At 36.9% G+C, this 19,130-nt stretch overlaps 1 protein-coding gene across 1 annotated transcript in view; it reads right to left on the minus strand.

Annotated features, from left to right (window-relative positions):
* LOC131961059 (ankyrin repeat and BTB/POZ domain-containing protein 3-A) overlaps positions 1–19,130 on the minus strand; it is a 225,056-nt gene that overhangs the window by 25,825 nt on the left and 180,101 nt on the right. The window contains exons 3-5 of the mRNA XM_059326336.1: positions 17,048–17,261; positions 8,173–8,325; positions 5,586–5,751 (exon numbers count right to left, since the gene is read on the minus strand). Coding sequence (XP_059182319.1) covers positions 5,586–5,751; positions 8,173–8,325; positions 17,048–17,261 — 533 coding nt within the window. The remainder of the gene's footprint in view (positions 1–5,585; positions 5,752–8,172; positions 8,326–17,047; positions 17,262–19,130) is intronic.

A 19,130-nucleotide genomic window follows, 5' to 3' on the forward strand; every position in this document is an offset into this window, starting at 1 on the left:
ATACTTTGAAACATGAAAAGGTAAAATAACTCATTGTGCAGTAAAAATGTTCCCTGTCAGTGTTTTTTTTTACAAATATTTATGATGCTTTGGGATTATTTTACTGCTACATTAATGTCGATGTTGCATTTAACTGCTGTAGATGTTTAAAATTGTATTAAATTGAACCCCTTTATATTATGTGGTTTGTTTAATCTACAGCAATGCATCATATTTTGTTTTCAGCTTTGTGATGATGCATTTTCCAGCTGATCCATGTGGTTTTTAGGGAGTTTATTTAGCTTAAGAAGTGTGAACATTTTCTCTGCAAATAAAGGAACACTTTATCCTTCATATCACAAACATATAGAATCAACACATCAGGAGATATATGGCTTCCACTGAAAGGGAAGGGGATGAAAAACTTTCATCTAAAAAGTATAGTGGAGTAAAGAAATACGATATTTCCTTCTGAAATGCAGTGGAAAGTAGATAAAGGACCTTGAATTTTTACCTTGACAAAACCAAAAAAGAATTCAATGATGTTTTAAAAAAAAAAAATCTAGATTGGAGTATTTTATTCTTCAGGATTCCTCATGTGATTAATTACGTGTACTCAATTGTTGCAGTTGAGCATAAAGATAGATCACCATACCTACAAACACTTGTGATTCTCTGGACACTTCTCTTCCGTTCAGGGACCATTAGCGGTTATATAAGGAACAAACCAACAGCTGTGCTCGTTAGTTCTATAGGAAACCAACATCGTTCTTTAGGTAATGTTCTTTGAATCACCAATTTGTCAGAAGCCGCCTCTGAAGTGCCATATGTGCATGTTCACTGCTGGCTACTAATCAGCCCTGTGACTAAAGATTGCACTAAAATACATCTCCGGTGTTCGTACACAACATTCATCCATTGCCCATTCCTTCCTCATCAGCTGGCGTCGCTTCCAGCAGTTTCTCTAAGGGTCAATTTTCACACATAATCACTACTGCCTCAAAATAACCGTGTCTCTCCAACAAGAGCGACAGCATAGGTGGGCTGTGGAACTCCTAACTTAACATCTTATTTCTCTACATGCCACCATATGCACAGAGCGCTCTCTTGAGCCTGACACGCCCACACACATTATGCTCCGAGCCGCAGGGTGAAGCCTCATATAAAGTGTTATTGCAAAGAGGAAAAAAATAACAAAAAAAAGTTTATATTAAAAGCGGGGTGGTGAGTTCTTCCCACTTATCTGACTATCTAGCATCAAACGAAGCACACTTCAAAGCTTCCATAAAACAGCCCTCAATCATACGTCTGATCGGGGCCATTATGTTCAACACGGGCCTTTTATGACTCGCCCATAACACACCAGAGCACTTTATGTTGAAGACCGATATCCCTTTGTGGTAATTCGATTTTAAATATTTCCTGGACACCAATCTATTTAATCAGCAGACAGCTGAAGGGCGATAGACGGCGGAAACCCTGATGATCATCCTGATGAGTTCAAACGCCTCTCGGCCGTGATGACAGGCCGCAGCTTTTACTTTATGGCTCCTGTGACGCTCACTGGTCCCCTGCACCATTTAGTGGGTTTTACAAGTGAATAAAAAGCCCGCATGTCAACACAGCCTGTTATTTATGTGCAGATCGAGGCGGGAAAAAGTGTCAGTCACTACAGTTTGTTGAATCATAGCGACCTGTAAATACGACTTCAAGTCTGTTTCTGTCAAATAATGTGACTGCCTGTGGTGTGATTTAGGGTTTAATCCTGGGAAAACAAATCCAAGCTATTTCCTGTTACCCAATAAATATAATAATGGGGAAATTTGAAAAACGAACTCTTTAAATCACAAACTATTTTATTTATGTTTGTTCTTGCTTAAAAATAATTTAAAATGTTTTTTTTTTTTTTACTTTTTATTATTGTATTCCCTCAAAACTCTGTTTTTAAATTGCGTTTTTATTACTATTTTTATTGTTATAGTATTATTTTATTGTTTTCATTGTTTTCATTTATTACTATATTTGTGCATGACTTTTATTGTATTTCAATAACTGTACTGCACTTTGGACAACTGAGGCTGTTTTTAAATGTGCTCTATGAATACACTTTGACTTGACTTGACTTGATTTGACTTGAAAATTATGCCAACATCTTATTTTTTCCCAATATATTTTATTTTTTTGCCTGTCCACTGCATCAACAGCATAAAAAGGGATTCATATAGGTCAGAAAAACATATTTAATCGTTGTTGTCAAAACAAGTGAAAATTATATTAAAACTGAAACAAAACATTCAAAATAAGGCAGAATCTAAATATAAAATAAATTATTTGGTGCATAAGGTTTACTGGAGTGCACAGACATATTTTCAGATGTGCAAAAAAAAATCTTAAGATCTGTAAAAAAGTATTCTTATTTGGTTGAAAGATATTTTATCCGTCTGGTTTTCTGAGACTAAAAGGATCTAACAGATATTCTTAAGAAATTCGGTGCATCTCCTCTCTTTGCCAGTTTGAATTCGTGATGCAATATCTCAAGACTTCAAAGACACACAGAGAAAATAATCAAATTGAATTGAAGGCGATGCTTTTTGGGCGGATGCCACATGCTGGGATCTGTGACGGCAACTTAAATGGTTCAAAAAGGGTTCCAAATAATTGTCACAATGTATAAAGGGGCTGGTTACGTTCTAGGTGTAAACCAAACAAAGATAGGTGTCATTACAGAGACGCTTAAGTGCTTTAGGTCCTCCCACATGAGAGTCAGAACAGTAACTTTCTCTTTCTAGATTTAGTCGTTCTGTATTGCACGTAGCACAATGTCTGAAATACTAAAGTAAAAATACAGAAATGTTAACTTTAAGTGATCATTAACTTAATTACTATGTCTGACATCGTTTGGCTATTACAGAAGGCTCCCACCAGGATATCTTCTCAGTCTCAGCCTAACAGAATGACTTTGAAAATATCAAATTACTTACTTTGATGAATTTTGTTTGTTTATACAAAAAAGAAAATCTGTCAGAAATCACTTCCTTCAGACTGCTCGCAGCACACAGATCACAGGCAATTTCCACATCCCTTGCAGCTACATGCAAAGTTGATGTTCTGTTCATTCAAATGTTGATTCACATCAAAGGCATTCTTTTTCCTTAATAATTATAAATACCACCAAATAATACAGTAGAAAAAGTAAGGTTGTGTTGCTTGACTGTAGCTGAAGTTAAAGCTTAAAAACAAGTCGAAAATGTCTAATTCTTGTGAAAAATATGATTCTCTGATATGAACGTTAAAGCTTAAAAACAAGTCGAAAATGTCTAATTCTTGGGAAAAATATAATTCTTTTATATGAATCAACTTGGCAGCAGCTGTGGATTTTTTTTTTTTTTTTTACAAACAATTCCTACATAGAGTACCTGAGTGGAGAATGTCCACAGCGGCCAAAATCTCCTTAAATTAACTTAACCAGGCATATCTTTCTGACCACAGAAAATCAGATTGCTCTATTAGCTTCCACTTAGCAGCGCTAGGAATAACCAATATTTCCATTGACTGGGGAAGGTAGAAAACCCCAAATGGCATTATCACTTGAATGCAGTAAGACTGAGATATCGACCCGATGCTCAACCCAAACCCATCAAAGCATGGTGCAGAAAAAGTGCTGCTGTATCAGCTGTATCAGGTGCAAATGGACCATTTTCTTTCTTCTTCTTCTCAGGGGTTTAGCACACAGCTATCAGTTTCCATTTATATATCTATATATATATATATCTATATATATATAGATATATATATATATATATAGCTGTTGGAAATCTAACAACTGTATGAAAGGGATGATTTGGTTGTTTTGAAGGGGGTTGTTTGAGGTATTTTATCTAAAGTCAGTTTATTACCTACAGCAAAAAAATCAATATCAGTTCTAGTGGACGCTAAATAACAATATTTTTCTGCTTTACTTTGTCGTGGGACCTGTTTATGTGAGAGGAATTGAGCCGTTATCGATGCTTTCCTCAAAGCCACCAGACTCCATTGACAAAAACAGTATAAGTAGTAATTTGCAGGTCTACTGCTGCCTCAGTCGTTTAGTTTTTTTGTTGTTGTTTTTTACTTGGTGTTTTAAAGGATTAGTTTGCAAAATCACAAAATAACACGGTGGCCATGGCTAAGGACCTCAAACAACGCCGTTCCAATAAAGCTGAACCATCCTTTAATATAAATAGAATATGCATGAGTCATCAATGATGATTACGCACAGCAGCATCTTAGTTATGAATATTTCTATATTGTTATAGATATAGATAGATATTGTTTGCTCTTCTTTCATATATCTGTTATCATTACATTTCCATCACTATTATGAAGTCATATTGTTTTCTGTTTCTTAACTTTGTGTTCTTTAAAATATTGTGATTTTTTTTAAACATTCAACATTATTTAGGTGGAGGCTTCAAATAAGCCCATCAGGTTTTCTGCCTCTCCCTGCACTGTACATTATTTCACATTTGTTCCATTTGTCATTTTAAATTGTGCAAAATAAAATTAATTAGCTGCTTTTCTTGTCCCATATGTGGAAAATAAACAACATATCTGAGTTTTGGAATGATTGTCCGACTAGGCAAGCAATTAGAAGACAAATAAAAATCAGCAGATAATAATAATTTTTAGTTGGAGCTGAATTATGAGCCAGAATCTGAAATTATACAGAGTGCACTTTTATGATTTCTAAATGGATCCATGGATGTTTATCCTTAAGTCTGGTTTCAGCTGACTGCTGTGATGTCTGTCAACCAGTGGTGGAACTTAACTAAGTACTTTACTTTTTCCATTTCAATTTTATGTTACTTTATACTTCTACTCCACCACATTTTGAGGCAAATATTGTAATTTTTACTCCATTCCATGTAGTTGCCAACTTTAGTTACCTTTCAAGTTGAGATTTAACATAAAAAACATGATCAATTCAAAGTGATTAGACATTTCTTTTAAATTAACTCTCATAACAGTATATTAAGTAATTAAAACGAGTCCTATCTTTACAAAATTCAAATGCTGCTTACATAAATTCATCAGTATATATAATCTAATAGTATATCTAGAATAGAATAAACAATCTGAGTGGGTCCATTCTGCATAATAAGTACTTTTACTTTTGATACTTGAAGAACATTTTGATGCTGATACTTTTGTTCTTTTACTGCATTACGTTTTGAATGCAGGACTTACTTATGCAGGTATTAGTACTTTTACTGAAGTAAGGGATCTCAATACTTTTTCCACCACTGCTGCTCATTGAATATTACAGCAAATAAACAGATGCTGCTGTTTATACCGCTATTCTGTTTTTGTATTCCTGCAAACATACAGAGACTGAAAGAAACCAACATTTTCTTGTAAATAATATGATTTTTGAGAAGTTGTATTATGGCATGAGAATGTAGCACATTGCATGACTCATAGAGAGCAGCCTGTGCCCAGCATGTGTGTGTGAACCGCGATGGATTGCCAGGTAATACTTGTTAGAAATCCATTGTGTTTGTCTCCACTATCCCTGTGTAGGTGTGTGATGCTGCATAACATGTAGGCGTGTGTGTTAGGTGTCGAACCTGTTCGCTCATGCTGTTAATGCCATCGGGTCCGAGCAGGTTCACGGCCTGCTTGACCAGGTCCGTCCGTCCACAGTTGAGCATCCTGAAGCCCAGGTCCTGCAGAAACTTGGCCTCTGTGGAGGCGGCGTCCAGCTTTCTGGTGGCACAGAAGCAATCCTCCGCTCTGCAGATGGAAACAGCAGATCCATTACTGTGATTAAGTGGGAGCTTATCTCAGAAATGGATTTTGAAATCTGTGGATAAACATCTTCATTGCACGCTGAAGGAAACAGATAATGACTGCTTCTCTGCTTTTTTACAACTTGACTGTTATAAAACTGCAGTTTTATAAGTTTATTTCAGGTATTGAACCGTTTGCATTGAAAGTAAATTCACTTTGCATTCATTATTTTTATTTTCTTTCTTGATCCTCTACTTTCTTCCTCTCGAAAGTTTTTTTTCCAGGTAAGACTTTTGCTGTGACTCATAATTACTCACTCATTTCTCCCGCAAAGCCTCTTAATCCAAACTGCGAGCAGCTGTCGCAGCTGGCGTTTCCATGGGGTCACAGAGGAACCGTTTCATAATGTTTGTCAAATGTTACGTGACAATTATACCTGACATATGTTAAGAGATGTTAATTGGCAATTCACACCTCTCAGTGTTTCATTTATTATTTCCCTGCAAGTATCCGAGACGTGGCGTGACTCTTAACCCACTGACACTGACACAACAACGCTGACTGAGCTGCCACGTGACAAATACTGTGCACGGATTCGTGACTGCTGGGGTGTGTTGGTGCACGACTGGAGAAAGAGGGGGAAAGAGGGGAGGCAGAGACATGCGGAGAGGAGATTTATCCTCAAGTCACGAAGCCAGAAAAGAAGTTACTGCTGTTTATGAAAGAGGGATTTCATTTAGTAACTGCAAAATCCCATCAACAAACTTTAACGTTAACCCTCCCCGTGCTCCTACAGCCTTGTCTAGCCTTGTGTTGAGTTTTGAGCATGTCTCTTGATACAAGCCAACATTGTATAAGATTGGTAAGGGCAGTTTTGAACTTTTCAAATGCTGGTTGGATTGGCAAAAATGAGTTCAGCCACTGTGGAGATATTAATATTAATAAATAAAAGTCATGAAAACTTTTAGCCTGAAGATTTCAATATTGAGTGTTTACGGAGCGTATAACATTTTGAGTTGAAAAGTAGCCACTTCTGCTTAAATCTCAAATAAAATAGGTCTGTCAATAAACTTGCGTACATAATAACACTATATTAAAAGTAATTAAATGTGTTAAAACCACAAAAACGTCACACTGGACATGAAAGCAAAAAAAAGGGTCCATGTTTCAAGACGAGTCAGGTGAGTTGCCGACATCGCTGACAAAATGCTACTCAACCTGGACCACACCACCTCAAAGCCAACAAGTTGAATCTCCAGGCAGACTGAGTGAATAGAGAAGTGTAGAAACATATGTTTGGTTCATTTTGAAACTGCTGCCTATCAGACCCACAACACCCTGGACAGGTCACCAGTATGGCAAATAGAGACAGACAACCACTCACGCTCTCATTCACTCCTACGGGCAATTTAGAGTCACAAATTAAACTCAAGCTGCATGTTTTTGGACTGTGGGAGGAAGCCAGAGAGAACCCACGGGAAGAACACACAAACTCTGCAAGGAAAGAGGTGCTGGACTCATTGCAGCACAACAATTAAGACTCTTTCACAGCAGTGAAGCGTGAAGCTTTAACTTAACTTATTTTTCCAGAGAGATTTAAAGATATTGGACATCAACAAATGTTTCTAGACAAAAAACAGTAATAACTTCATAGCAGAAACCCAGAAAATACCATTATGTTAAAGTCTACTGGTGGACTGGGAATGAAGGCAAATACAATAAAAAAAGTGCATTTAGGATAAACAAGCAGAGAAGTTTTGAAGTTATGTAAAAAAGTTAGGCATAGTGTTGCACAATCTTAAAATACAGGGTCGGGCAAAATGATAGCACTATAACACTTTGACCTGCAAAAAACCAAAGTTGAAACTAGTAACACTGATTAAACTCCTAAATTTGTCACGTCAGAATGTCCTTAACAAGACAGACCTATTGCCAAATGTCCTGCTGTTAAACTGCTACACGGACTGATCTCGATCATTTACTGATTATGCACGACTGCATTAAAGATCCACACCCACCACAACCAAAAAAAGACGATTAAATACAACTTTTATAAGCCCTTTTTGTGCTAAATTGACTTTCCTCTGTGTTGTTATGACTGTGTGGATATCTGGCCTGCTTGTTAAAATTAGTTCCAGCCCAACAGAGGGCTTTATAGATTTATAGCAGCACACTACAACTTTTTTGGGAGAATTTATTGAGGATTTGAACAGATGTGTGGATAACTGGGCCTTTTGTATGCCCTGAGAGGCTTCAGAGTTGAGCTACTGGCTTACAGGCAAAAGTTTATGATGATTAAACACTTCCAGTAGCAGAAAGGACTCCTTCTTCACTCACTGAGGTTTAACTAAACCTGGGAGATTATTTCTGCCTCAGGAGCAGCTTGCTGGCTGCTTTGTTAAACTCTAAGCATCATATCCTTACTTTATTTGTCGTGGTTCACAGTCCACGCCGGGGAGCAGCAGCCTGGCAGCCTGCCGCACGTCATCACTGTCCACAGAGAAGCTCCGTCGGTGCTCGGTGTGGGCCACCGCCACCCGGATCCACTCCATCAGCGGAGGCAGTACCAGGAACGGCCTGCAGGGGAGAAAACAGGTTGGTTTTGCTCACATCAAATGTTAAAAATCAAATCACATTAGTTGAAACTTTAAGGAATGACTCGTAAAATGGGATTTTCCACAAGCAAATAATAGGATGTAGGAGAACAAAGAGATTCAAAAAATGAACTTTAAGGCCCTGAAAGCTTATTATTTTTATCGCTTTCTTTCCATGACTGATGGGATCCCACATGAACACATTATTTTCTACCGAAGTTTGAACCGTTTTTTTTGGTTATTTCACTCGAGAGATATCAGTTTTTTCTTTTTTTCTTTGTGCTCATTTTGCTGGATTGAAGTGGGTGGGACTCCGTTGGGGAAAAGGTGACATGCCTGCGTGCACAAGTCAAGATTTAACAAGATTTGAATCAGAATGTGATGACAGTCGGTGGGTTGTTCGGTCACTGTCAATCAAATCTGATCAAACCACACCCACGCAATACTGATGAAGAAGAAGACAAGCAGACTTTTTGAGCAGTGAACTCCTAAAAAGTAAAACCTTGAGAGTTTTTTTTAACCCTTAGAAACCCACATAGATAGCAGATCAACAATAAATGCCACACAGAAGTGGTGTACATCATCTGAAAGCTGGGAACCTGCAGATGAATTGGTGTCAAATTGTGTCAATGATGGAAGTATATGAAGTCTATTCCCATGCTCAATGATGTCTCATAAGTTTGAGCAGCGATATTTGGGTACCTAACATGTGGTATGCAGATTTGGTGCTAAATTTAACCATTTTTGACCAGTCGAGAATTGATAAAAATGCTCAAAAATCCTACAAAATACCATATTAAGAAACTAAAACCTTGAGGAATAAATTTTCTGAACGCTCCAGGTCTATAGATTGTGGTTGTAAAGTTTCATGAGGCTGTGATTATCCTAGAGGTACCAGAAGCTCATTTTATACAGTGAGGTCAAGTTTAAAAAATGCTCTTACTTCAATAATATGCTACTATGTGGACTAACATGAATAAAAAACGACTTATTGAATCTAGACGAGTCTCAGCTTTCCATTGATATCCAATTCATGCAATTCCAAGATTGTTCAGGGACCCCAGTATGCAGAAATGTTCATATTCATACAAATGTAATAATGTAAAAAATGTGTCATATTCATAAAAACAGATCTAGAGAAAGCTATAAAAGAGAAAAAAATATAAATAAAATGTCACGTCACAACATTACAGGTCATATCAGTGTATAATATCATGATAAATGCAACCTTTATATGACAAAATGAATTAATATCACCTAATCCGTTGAAACACATTGCTGCTTTATTCACCTAATAGTGCGTCTGGTCCAACAGTGATAGCACACAAACTTTCTAATTAAAGATGCCCTTACAGATAACTGAAAAGGCAGCCACACCAAATCAATATTCATAATTTATAACTCAGATAGTCCAGAACAGAAAGAGATCTAGAGATGCTGCAACCTCCCTAAACGCCGTTATTACCTTCTTTAATCAAACTCAGTAATGGGTCTTGCCTGGCTGACATGATCATATTTCATCATTTATTTCCAGGTCTGGTGTGTGTGTGTGTGTGTGTGTGTGTGTGTGTGTGGACATAGTCTCTAATCACATAACCTGTAAATCACATAATCTCTCATACACACAAACATCTGTTATTTATCTCTCCCTCCCGCAGTGCAACAGCAGCAAAATTCAGGTCAGTCATTAATCAGACATTTAGCCTCTTTACATCATTTCACAGGCAGCGGTGGAATGTAACTAAGTACATTTACTCAAGTACTGTACTTAAGCACAATTTTAAGTCCAATTTATGTAACTTTATACTTCTACTCCACTACATTTCAGGCGTAAATATGGTAGTTTTTACTCTACTACATTTAGCTGCCAGCTTTAGCTACTTTTCAGGTCGAGATTTAACATACATTAAACCTCATAACAGTATATGAAGTAGTTAAAATGAGCCCTACCTTGAGAAAAAAGCGCTTACATAAATGCATCAATAATAATCATCTAATAATATATTTAGAATATATATACATATAATGGCCATGATTGATGCTGATACTTTTGTACTTCTACTTTACGTTTTGAATGCAGGACTTTAACTTGTAGTGGGGTAATTTCACAGTGTGGTATTAGTACTTTCACTGAAGTAAAGGATCAGAATACTTCCCACACTGCTTCATAAGCAGAATGAGCTGTTTTGCTGTACAAACAACATGTTTGGAATAGAAACACTGGAATTAAAATGCCTTTACATGTACAGTCATGGAAAAAAATATTAGACCACCCTTGTTTTCTCATTGCTTTCTTGTTCATTTTAATGCCTGGTACAAAGGTACATTTGTGTGGACAAATATAATGATAACAACAAAAATAGCTCATAAGAGGTTAATTTTAGAGCTGTTATCTTAAATTCTGATATCTAAAACTTTCTGATGATGCATTCATACTAAACATGGAGCAAACTTTTACATCCTCCTCATTCATAATAATTATCCTCTGAGGCTCATGAGATGGTCCCTTTTCTCTCTGTATGAGTGAACTAATGACAAACACAACAGCATCTGTATATGACTTACATGGGCTTTTTGTAGTGGCCCTTAAAGCACAGGACACACTTGAAAAATCCCTTTCACGAGTTTCTCATTAAGCAGATTTTAAGCTTGATGTTTTTTCCATTAGCCATCATGACCATGCCCTTTTTATGAACTCGACTATTCAGGTTACTTCTAGCAACAAATGTACTTATTCCACAAGAAATATTAATTATGGTGGAGTTAGGAATAATTCTGACTCACCAGATCTCAGTAAAATAATAATAAGGGAGGCTTTCCTTTAAGGCTTTTCTGATGCACATAAGAAAACCTTAAAACCTTAAATAAAATGAGCTAATTTCATGTTATCGCCAGCTAAATTATATTATGAATCCATCAGTAAAGGTCCCTGTAGAGCTTTATTCTCCCATGACCCTCTGGCGACTATCATTTCTCAAGAAATGATTCAAACAGAAGCATGTAGCCAACTGAGAAAACCCATTTGGGACTGCTATGTTTACCATGCATGCAGCTGTGTGGTCCTTCTGTAATTTAGCTGTAAGCACATGTTTAATCAAGGCAGCAGCTTTCAGATATTGACACAATGTGTTTGACTAGTCTACATTTTGTGTGAATCAGTCTCTCATTCAAAGCTATCCTTGTTTTTACACCTACAGTCTGCCAGGAATTTGAACTCTGGCTCGGGTTTTTAAAAAAGCAAGGTCTCCGCTGCTGTTTAGCAGTTGGCTGACTAATGTGACAATTCAAACCTCCTCTCTTTTCACAAAGCCTGAGCTCTAACTGATGTTTGCTTCCCCCTGAAAGACATATCTACCGTTCTGGGTTTGCATAAGAGAGAGGCCCAGTTTGGAATGAAAACAGTGAGGGTAATGTTATCCATCGATACAGACAGTAGGCCTGCAGCGACAACCAACACCCAGAGCTGCCAGGGTAAAAATTCCTCCTTGGAAGCAAACGTCTGCACCAAAATGGTGAATATATCATGAATCATAATCTGCTGCAGTAGTTCCAAACATTTCTGTTGTGAGATACTCACAGCTCTGTCAGTCCCTTCATCCACTCCCAATTTATGTTCCAAATTTTTAGCACTACTCATTTTAGAAAAGTGGACGGGATACTGTGAATTTTTTCATACAACTGAACTTTCCATATTTAGTGAGTGAAGCTGAATGTTTCAATGGTTTTTTCCATTATTTGTAGCTGTCTATTTCAACTGTTGATACTATCCAATAATTTTACTACTTACTATACTTTAACTACTTACAATTTCAACCATTTACCCAAAACGTATAGCTAACTATTTCAACTATTTATCCATTACTTTTGGATAACCACTTCAAATGTTTATCCAATACTATTTCAATTGTTTATCCACCTTAAGCTAACAATTACAGCCATATATCCAATACTTTCAGCTATCTATTTCAACTATAGGCTTAACATATTTGATAAATGGTTGAAATAGATAGCTTAAATTTAAGCTTTTTTTTTTCAACCGTTTGTCCATTATTTTTAGCTTACTATTTCAACTGTTTATCAGACATTTTTAGCTAACTTCTTAAACTGTTTAGCCAATACTTTAAGCTAACAATTTCAACCCTTTTACCCAAAAGTTTTAGCTAACTATTCCAAATGTTATCCAATACTTTAAGCTAACCAACTATTTCAACCATTCCTCCAATAATTTAAGCTAACTAACCATTTCACCTGTTTAGCTAATACTTTAAACTAACAATTTAAATCCTTTAACCAACACTTTTAGCTAACTATTCCAAATGTTAATCCAGTACTTACTTACTACTAAGCTAACTAACTGTTTCTCCACTTCTAGATAACTATTTCAACTGTGCAATGCTTAACCCTTTGGAATCTTGGCTTGTTTTGTCCATTTTAAATACTTTTCATTCTGCCACTTGAAAAAAAAATGTGTAACATGCATATTTAACTTCTTTTTTTATAGCACAATCAAACTTATATAACCTGATAATTATTTTTTCACTTTGACTTGCTGGATCAACATTATAAACCCAAAATCCAATGCTTTTAGCCAACAATTTCAATTCGAGGTTTTTTTTTAGATTTTCATGCACAAATGATACACCATACCAGTCGCAGTCTGGAGTAGTGAGTCGCACAGTGAATGGGATTTGAGACAATTACTTGGGTAAAAAATAGTTGCTTTAGTCACTTTGAAAAATATTTTTAACAGTAAATTCAGAGGACCAGTGCAGATCTTGCCACTACAGTCCTGCTGCTGTTATGTTCAGTAGAGAAGGCATTGAGAAACAGGCAATGGTTTCATTTAACTATAACTAACTATTTCAAACTTTTATCAATGACTTCCCAGTCAACTTAATGTTAATGTTTGGAAATATTCTGTCAACCAAATTATAAATATATATATATATATATATATATATATATATATATATATATATATATATATATATGTATATATATATATATATATATTTCATAATAATAGAGCTTTAATAGAGCTTTTCTACAATCCTCCCACTTACCCTGCAACCGCAGCAGTGGAAATCACTGATGCAGCTATTTTTGAAATATTTTTACATTTTTCCAGATCCTTCACCTTTCTATCAAACTTCAATAATTGGGCGACAAACCAATGTTCTTTTTCTAAATTAACGTCAGGTAAAAGGTGTAAAAGTCATTTCAGTAATTTACTTCCCTTCAATATTTTTTTTACATTACAAAGGCTTATCTGAAGCTTCACAAAACAACCATAAAAGATTATTTTATCTCATTTAATCATATTCTTCTTCCCGCTCATCCCGCTGTGTTATTCAGGCCCTTTCTACTTCAACCTTTCAGCAGAATGCTAAATAGAGAATTTTCTCTCCAGGGACGTGAAAGCCTGCTGACATGTCACTCCGCCTGACATTCCTTATGTTCCCCAGAGTCGTCAGGATGGAGTTTTATCTCCTTCGAGTAGAAGAAAGATGTTGGAAAATCTGTCCATCCGTCCATCCAAGTGAAGTCCCTCTGGTTCCCATCAATCTGCTCAATGCCTAGGGAAGTGTCAGCGCTGACCAGCCCACGCAGCATCTTACACTGGGATGGCTTGTGGGGCGAAAAACTTGTGCAAGAAAGTGGGAATGTCCGTACTAACCTTTTAGACCGGTTGGAAATTTTTCTGGCTTTGGTGTGCCACTAACTGACAGAGGCAATATGGTTGAAAGGATATATGTGTCAACCTATCAAGACGGAGAGCTTTTACTGGGTTTAAAGTGTGCCAGAAATGTGAGTGACGGATGTTTTGGGAGATTGGATTTTAACTTATGCATACATTAATCAGAGATAAAAATCATCTTACTGCTTGATTTAAAGCTTGATGAGTGGAGGCAGAGGACCACATATCATACTGTACAAGTTCGCAAATTGACAAAATGTAATAGTGAAGAAGGGATTATTTTCAGAATGGCTGGGTTTTAGCTCTATGGAGAGAAATTCAATTTTGGGGGCTCTGTGAATTTCCAGAGGTAATGTGTCTGCTGAGGTCTGTGATATTGAAAATGCTTTTCCAAATGCAGTGAAGAAAGGCTGCTTTCTAATGCCGAAATTGATCCTTCCTGTGCAGGTTAGTTGTTTTACAAGAGTTCAGGGAGAGTACAGTAATGTCACATTTACCAGGTAATGGTCTTTGGGTGGTCACACTTGCTGGTATATCTGGTAAATGGCTTGAATAATGCCAATAAAAATCCCACTTCAGTGTCAATAATGAGCCAGTGTTTGTTGTGGGTCTGCCCTTCTCTGCATTTGTTTTTGGTGCATCAAGTTTCAATGTTAAAACCCTCGTGAAACGGAAGAAAACACAGATATCTTCAAAACTACATTGACAAATCTCAATTTAATTTTAACATTTTGGAAAGTTAAGCATGTCTGCTTGACATGGCCGAAATAATTTGGTGAAATTGAGATTTGTAACCTCGGTTTTGAACATCTATTTATTTGCTACCTGTTCACTTTTGTTTGTTTAACATTGGAGCCACTGTTTTTATTATTTTCAGTAACCTGGATGCATTTATCACTCTTTCACTCAGCCACTCTTTCTCTAAAGTTTGGTATTAGAGAACATTTACCACTTGGATTAACACCTTGTCATTTGAAAGTAAATTTCTGTTGACTTTGATGTTATTAACTTGACTTTGAGTTAACCTAAAGCACCTGAGCACCTGTCTGTGTGTGGGTTTACCATCTCATTTTGCTGAGGAGATGCAGGGAACTCCATTCAGAGGTTGTCTCCTATCCAACAGCTGAATTGGGACTCAGCTTTTATATCCACCTACTGAAGTTTAACTCAAGATTCTTTCTAAGCAGCTCTGAGAAATGCCTCCACTAAAGTTATGATGTGGTGAATCAAATTGGTCAAATTTTATCCTCTTTGCACACTGCCTTGGTTCTTTTGAGTCTAAAATCTTTGTGGTTCTCTGAACCCCATAACCAGCCAGCAGTTTTGAAGGGCATGTCTTTTTAAAAAAATCATACCGTTCATCATAGCCAGACAAACATCGACTTTTCCAATTTCCAACCTTGAACAAGAACATGTGTGCTGAATGCTTCTGTTAGTAAAAGTAACCACATCAAAGCTTAAAATAGTGATTTTTCATCAAAATAACTTTATTCTATCTGTCTTATTTTTACTTTTTCCAAAACGAAACGGTTGCAATAACCAGATCCTGGTAAAAAAAAAAAAACACTCAATTCTGCACTCTAAATGCCAAGCTGTTTACACAGAGCAGAGAGGAGAGGACAGGAGAGGTTGTAAAATGTAAAAAGTTCAATTTGTATAGCATGTGGAGCACTTTTTTCCCTGGAAATTGGTAACACTTGAGGATAATATATTGATTTCCTTTATTTTTCCAATTTTTGTGAAATAAATTCTCATAGATATTCAACCTGCATTCTTTCTTTGTTCCCTTTTAATGATTTGTGATTTTATAACTGTGTTATACTGCACAAAAGAACCTCCCTATTTCTACCTACGGCTGTACTGTTTCCATAGAGGTGCAGAACTTTGCAGTGAAAAACAAGGTGAGAGTGAGTACAGATTGAGGCTCAGAGGGTTAATGCCTAACACTCTGCTTTAACACGTTTATAGTGGTTCCAATCTTTATGACATAAGTGTATTTTTTTCCAGTGGAGCAGTTGTTCAGCCCTATTGTTGAGAAATAATGTCTGTCACATTTTTACATATACAGAAACTAGAGTGATAATGAAGTGCGACTAAAGGGAAAGAAAGAATCCATACAGCTGCATGTTTTGCTTCTCTATAAGAATAAAATGTATTGTGTTATATCTTTCCGGCCTTTTTAATAACAATTCACGAATGCCACCAATGATGGTGTCCATTCAAACATGAATTTTCTTTCAGTCACAGTATGAATGATAAAAACCTTACATAGCCACCTAACGAGACCGGTCTCCCCTCAAAAACAACCCCATAGGTTGTTTGTGCAGGCAGCAAAATACGACACATATATACATTTTAGACTGTCCTCCACCACCCTGTATTGGCTGTAGTAATTATGAATGATGGCATAAATAAGTATAAAAAACGGATGTTGCACTCGAGGCGGGTGGATGGGTGAATAATCGAACAAACATCAAACTTTCACCCAGGAAAAAGGGATTTCTGTTCCATGTGAAAATAAAAGTAAACGATGTGATTTAAACTTCACTGAACTCATGTTTTCTGCACCACGTTTACACGTAACCATGTCACTTCCAAGTAGTCATCCTTCACTTTCAGCATTCAGTACATTTATTTACAGTTTAAACTGTGTTTATATACCTTACCAGGAAGTTTTTTGCGCTAAACCTAGATCAGTGGTTTTCAAGCCTTAATTTAAAGAAACTACAGCTTTTAACCGTGGAACAACTTGCTCTTTACAGCGAAATGCTAATATGAGCCGTTTTTTGACAAATGCTCACTTGGGACATCATGTGGTATTGACAAACAACCTATTCTGGGGTTCAGGTTGGAGATCTTGTTGACCTAACTTAAGTGGACTTGGATTTGGCTTCTTGGGGCACAGAAAGGGTTCAAAATAGCAGATTTTTAGTAAAACTGTTCCAGGATTTAGACTAAACTAGAGGTGTGGAGGCAGCATGATTTCCTGGGTGGCTGCTGGACTCACCTCTCAGTCTGTAAGGTGACTTTGGAGGGCTCGACGTTGGGGTTCTCCCATTCCATCTGTGGGCAGTGCATGAAGTAACACAGGGTGTAGAGGGCCTCGGGCTCCCAGTGCACCGTGGTGTTGGTGGTGGTCTTCTGGTGGACTGGAGTCCCGTTGCTGGGGTTCTTGATGTGCAGGGGCTGGAGGTGGTGCATGGCCCGGGATACCAGATCACCTGGAGGAAATTATACATTCATACATGAGAACAATGGGTGGGTTTTTACAACACAATACGATAAAAAAATACGGGGAAAATAAAAAGTGACAGTAATAGAAACTCATTAAAGATATGAATGATAACATTGTGTAGTACGCTAAGAAAGATCTAGTCATTATAACAAAGTCCTACGCATTACTCCTAGAGCACAAATTCATTTTCTTCACCACTCCTTTGTCATGCGAGTACTCGCAGCACTTCTGTGATGGAGAGACTCACTCCTTCACTCGCACACCCCCTGATTCACTGTGCATTTAGTCATACACATATGCCCACACAATCCTTGCTGAGTGGGAAATTGCTGCCTTGAAATTAAATCTTACGCACATCGTGCCTCTCTCAGTAAGTCACTTAGGAATCTGAGCTCTTATTCTGTCCTCATTTTATCTCCTGCTCCTGTTTTTTTCCTCTCACAGTTTTCTTACGTGACCATCGAGAGAGTTGTAAGGAAACTACAATATCTGGGTTAGTGTGCATAATGTCAAATGACTCACTAAAGCATCTTTCAAACCCTGAATGAACTTCCTGTCACTAGAAATGTGGTGATAGGACTGATGCATTAAAAGTTAATGCAATTTGTTTCAGGACATTATTTTTGTACCTTTTACCATTCTATACCACTCTATCGAGACTAGCCAAGCAAGAGAAGAAGATCACACTGGTCTTAAAACAAGCCAACAATTCTGTAATGGAGTCAGCTCCTACTTTGACAGAATGAGGTATTTGTTGCACCAATGTCATTCAAGACATTCAAACAACTATGGCAACTGAAGGTAAAGCTCAACATTTTGGGAAATATATTCCCTTTCTGGCTCACAGTCAGATAAAAAGATCCAGTAGTCGATTTTAAGGGGATCCTTCTTCTTCCCCAAGTAGCAGAGTGAAGAGGCAGATGAGAGATTTGCACTAGTTGGGGACTGTCGGCATGGCTAGTTGGCACAAAAATCTGTTAGTGTGTGAGGGGAACAGACCCGACCTGACCTCAGTCGCAGTCAATCAAACATGTTTTACATTTTTGAGCCGATCCAACTGCAAACATGTTTAGCCAACAGCCAATGAAGAAGAGAATAACCAGTCATGTAGTGTACTCCAAGCCTTTTCAAAATCTGTAAAGACTGAGAGTTGCATAGTGTTTACCCATCTTAACCTGAATGATGGAGTCCACAAATTAAGTTGAGAAGAATATTAAAGCAGGCTTCACAGTCCCACTCTAAGCTATCAGCAAAACTCCATTCAAAAAAGTAAGGAAAATAACAACACAACTCTAATTTCCAACCTAATGTACCAATAAAATTAGTTTGTGAACCGTCCAAACATCTCCTGTAATTTGACAAACATAATCCGGCAAAGACAGCATATTTACACAACCAATAGGACAAAGAATTAACATTGGGTGCAATAGTCCACCTTTTACAAATTATCTTCTCCGCCACACGCAGTCCATCTCTGTAATGCATAATGTTGGCGGTTTACAGGTCAGGTTGGGCAGAATCAGTGGTGGAATTTAACTCAGTACATTTACTCAAGTACTGTACTTAAGTACAATTTTGATGTACTTGTACTTAAGTAGTTCCATTTTTATGTAACTTTATACTTCCTCTTCACTACATTTTTTGACAAATATTGTACCGTTTACACCACTACATTTAGTTGACAGCTTTAGTTACTTTTCAGGTCGAGATTTAACATAAAAAGCATGATATATTTAAAGTGATAAGACTTTTTTTTTTTTAATTACACCTCTTAACAGCATATTAAGTAGTTAAAATGAGCCAAAATTAAAATGCTGGTCACATAAATATATCAATACAAATAATCCAATAATAG

The sequence above is a fragment of the Centropristis striata genome, chromosome 22, assembly GCF_030273125.1.
Source record: "Centropristis striata isolate RG_2023a ecotype Rhode Island chromosome 22, C.striata_1.0, whole genome shotgun sequence".
Classification (NCBI taxonomy): Eukaryota; Metazoa; Chordata; class Actinopteri; order Perciformes; family Serranidae; genus Centropristis; species Centropristis striata.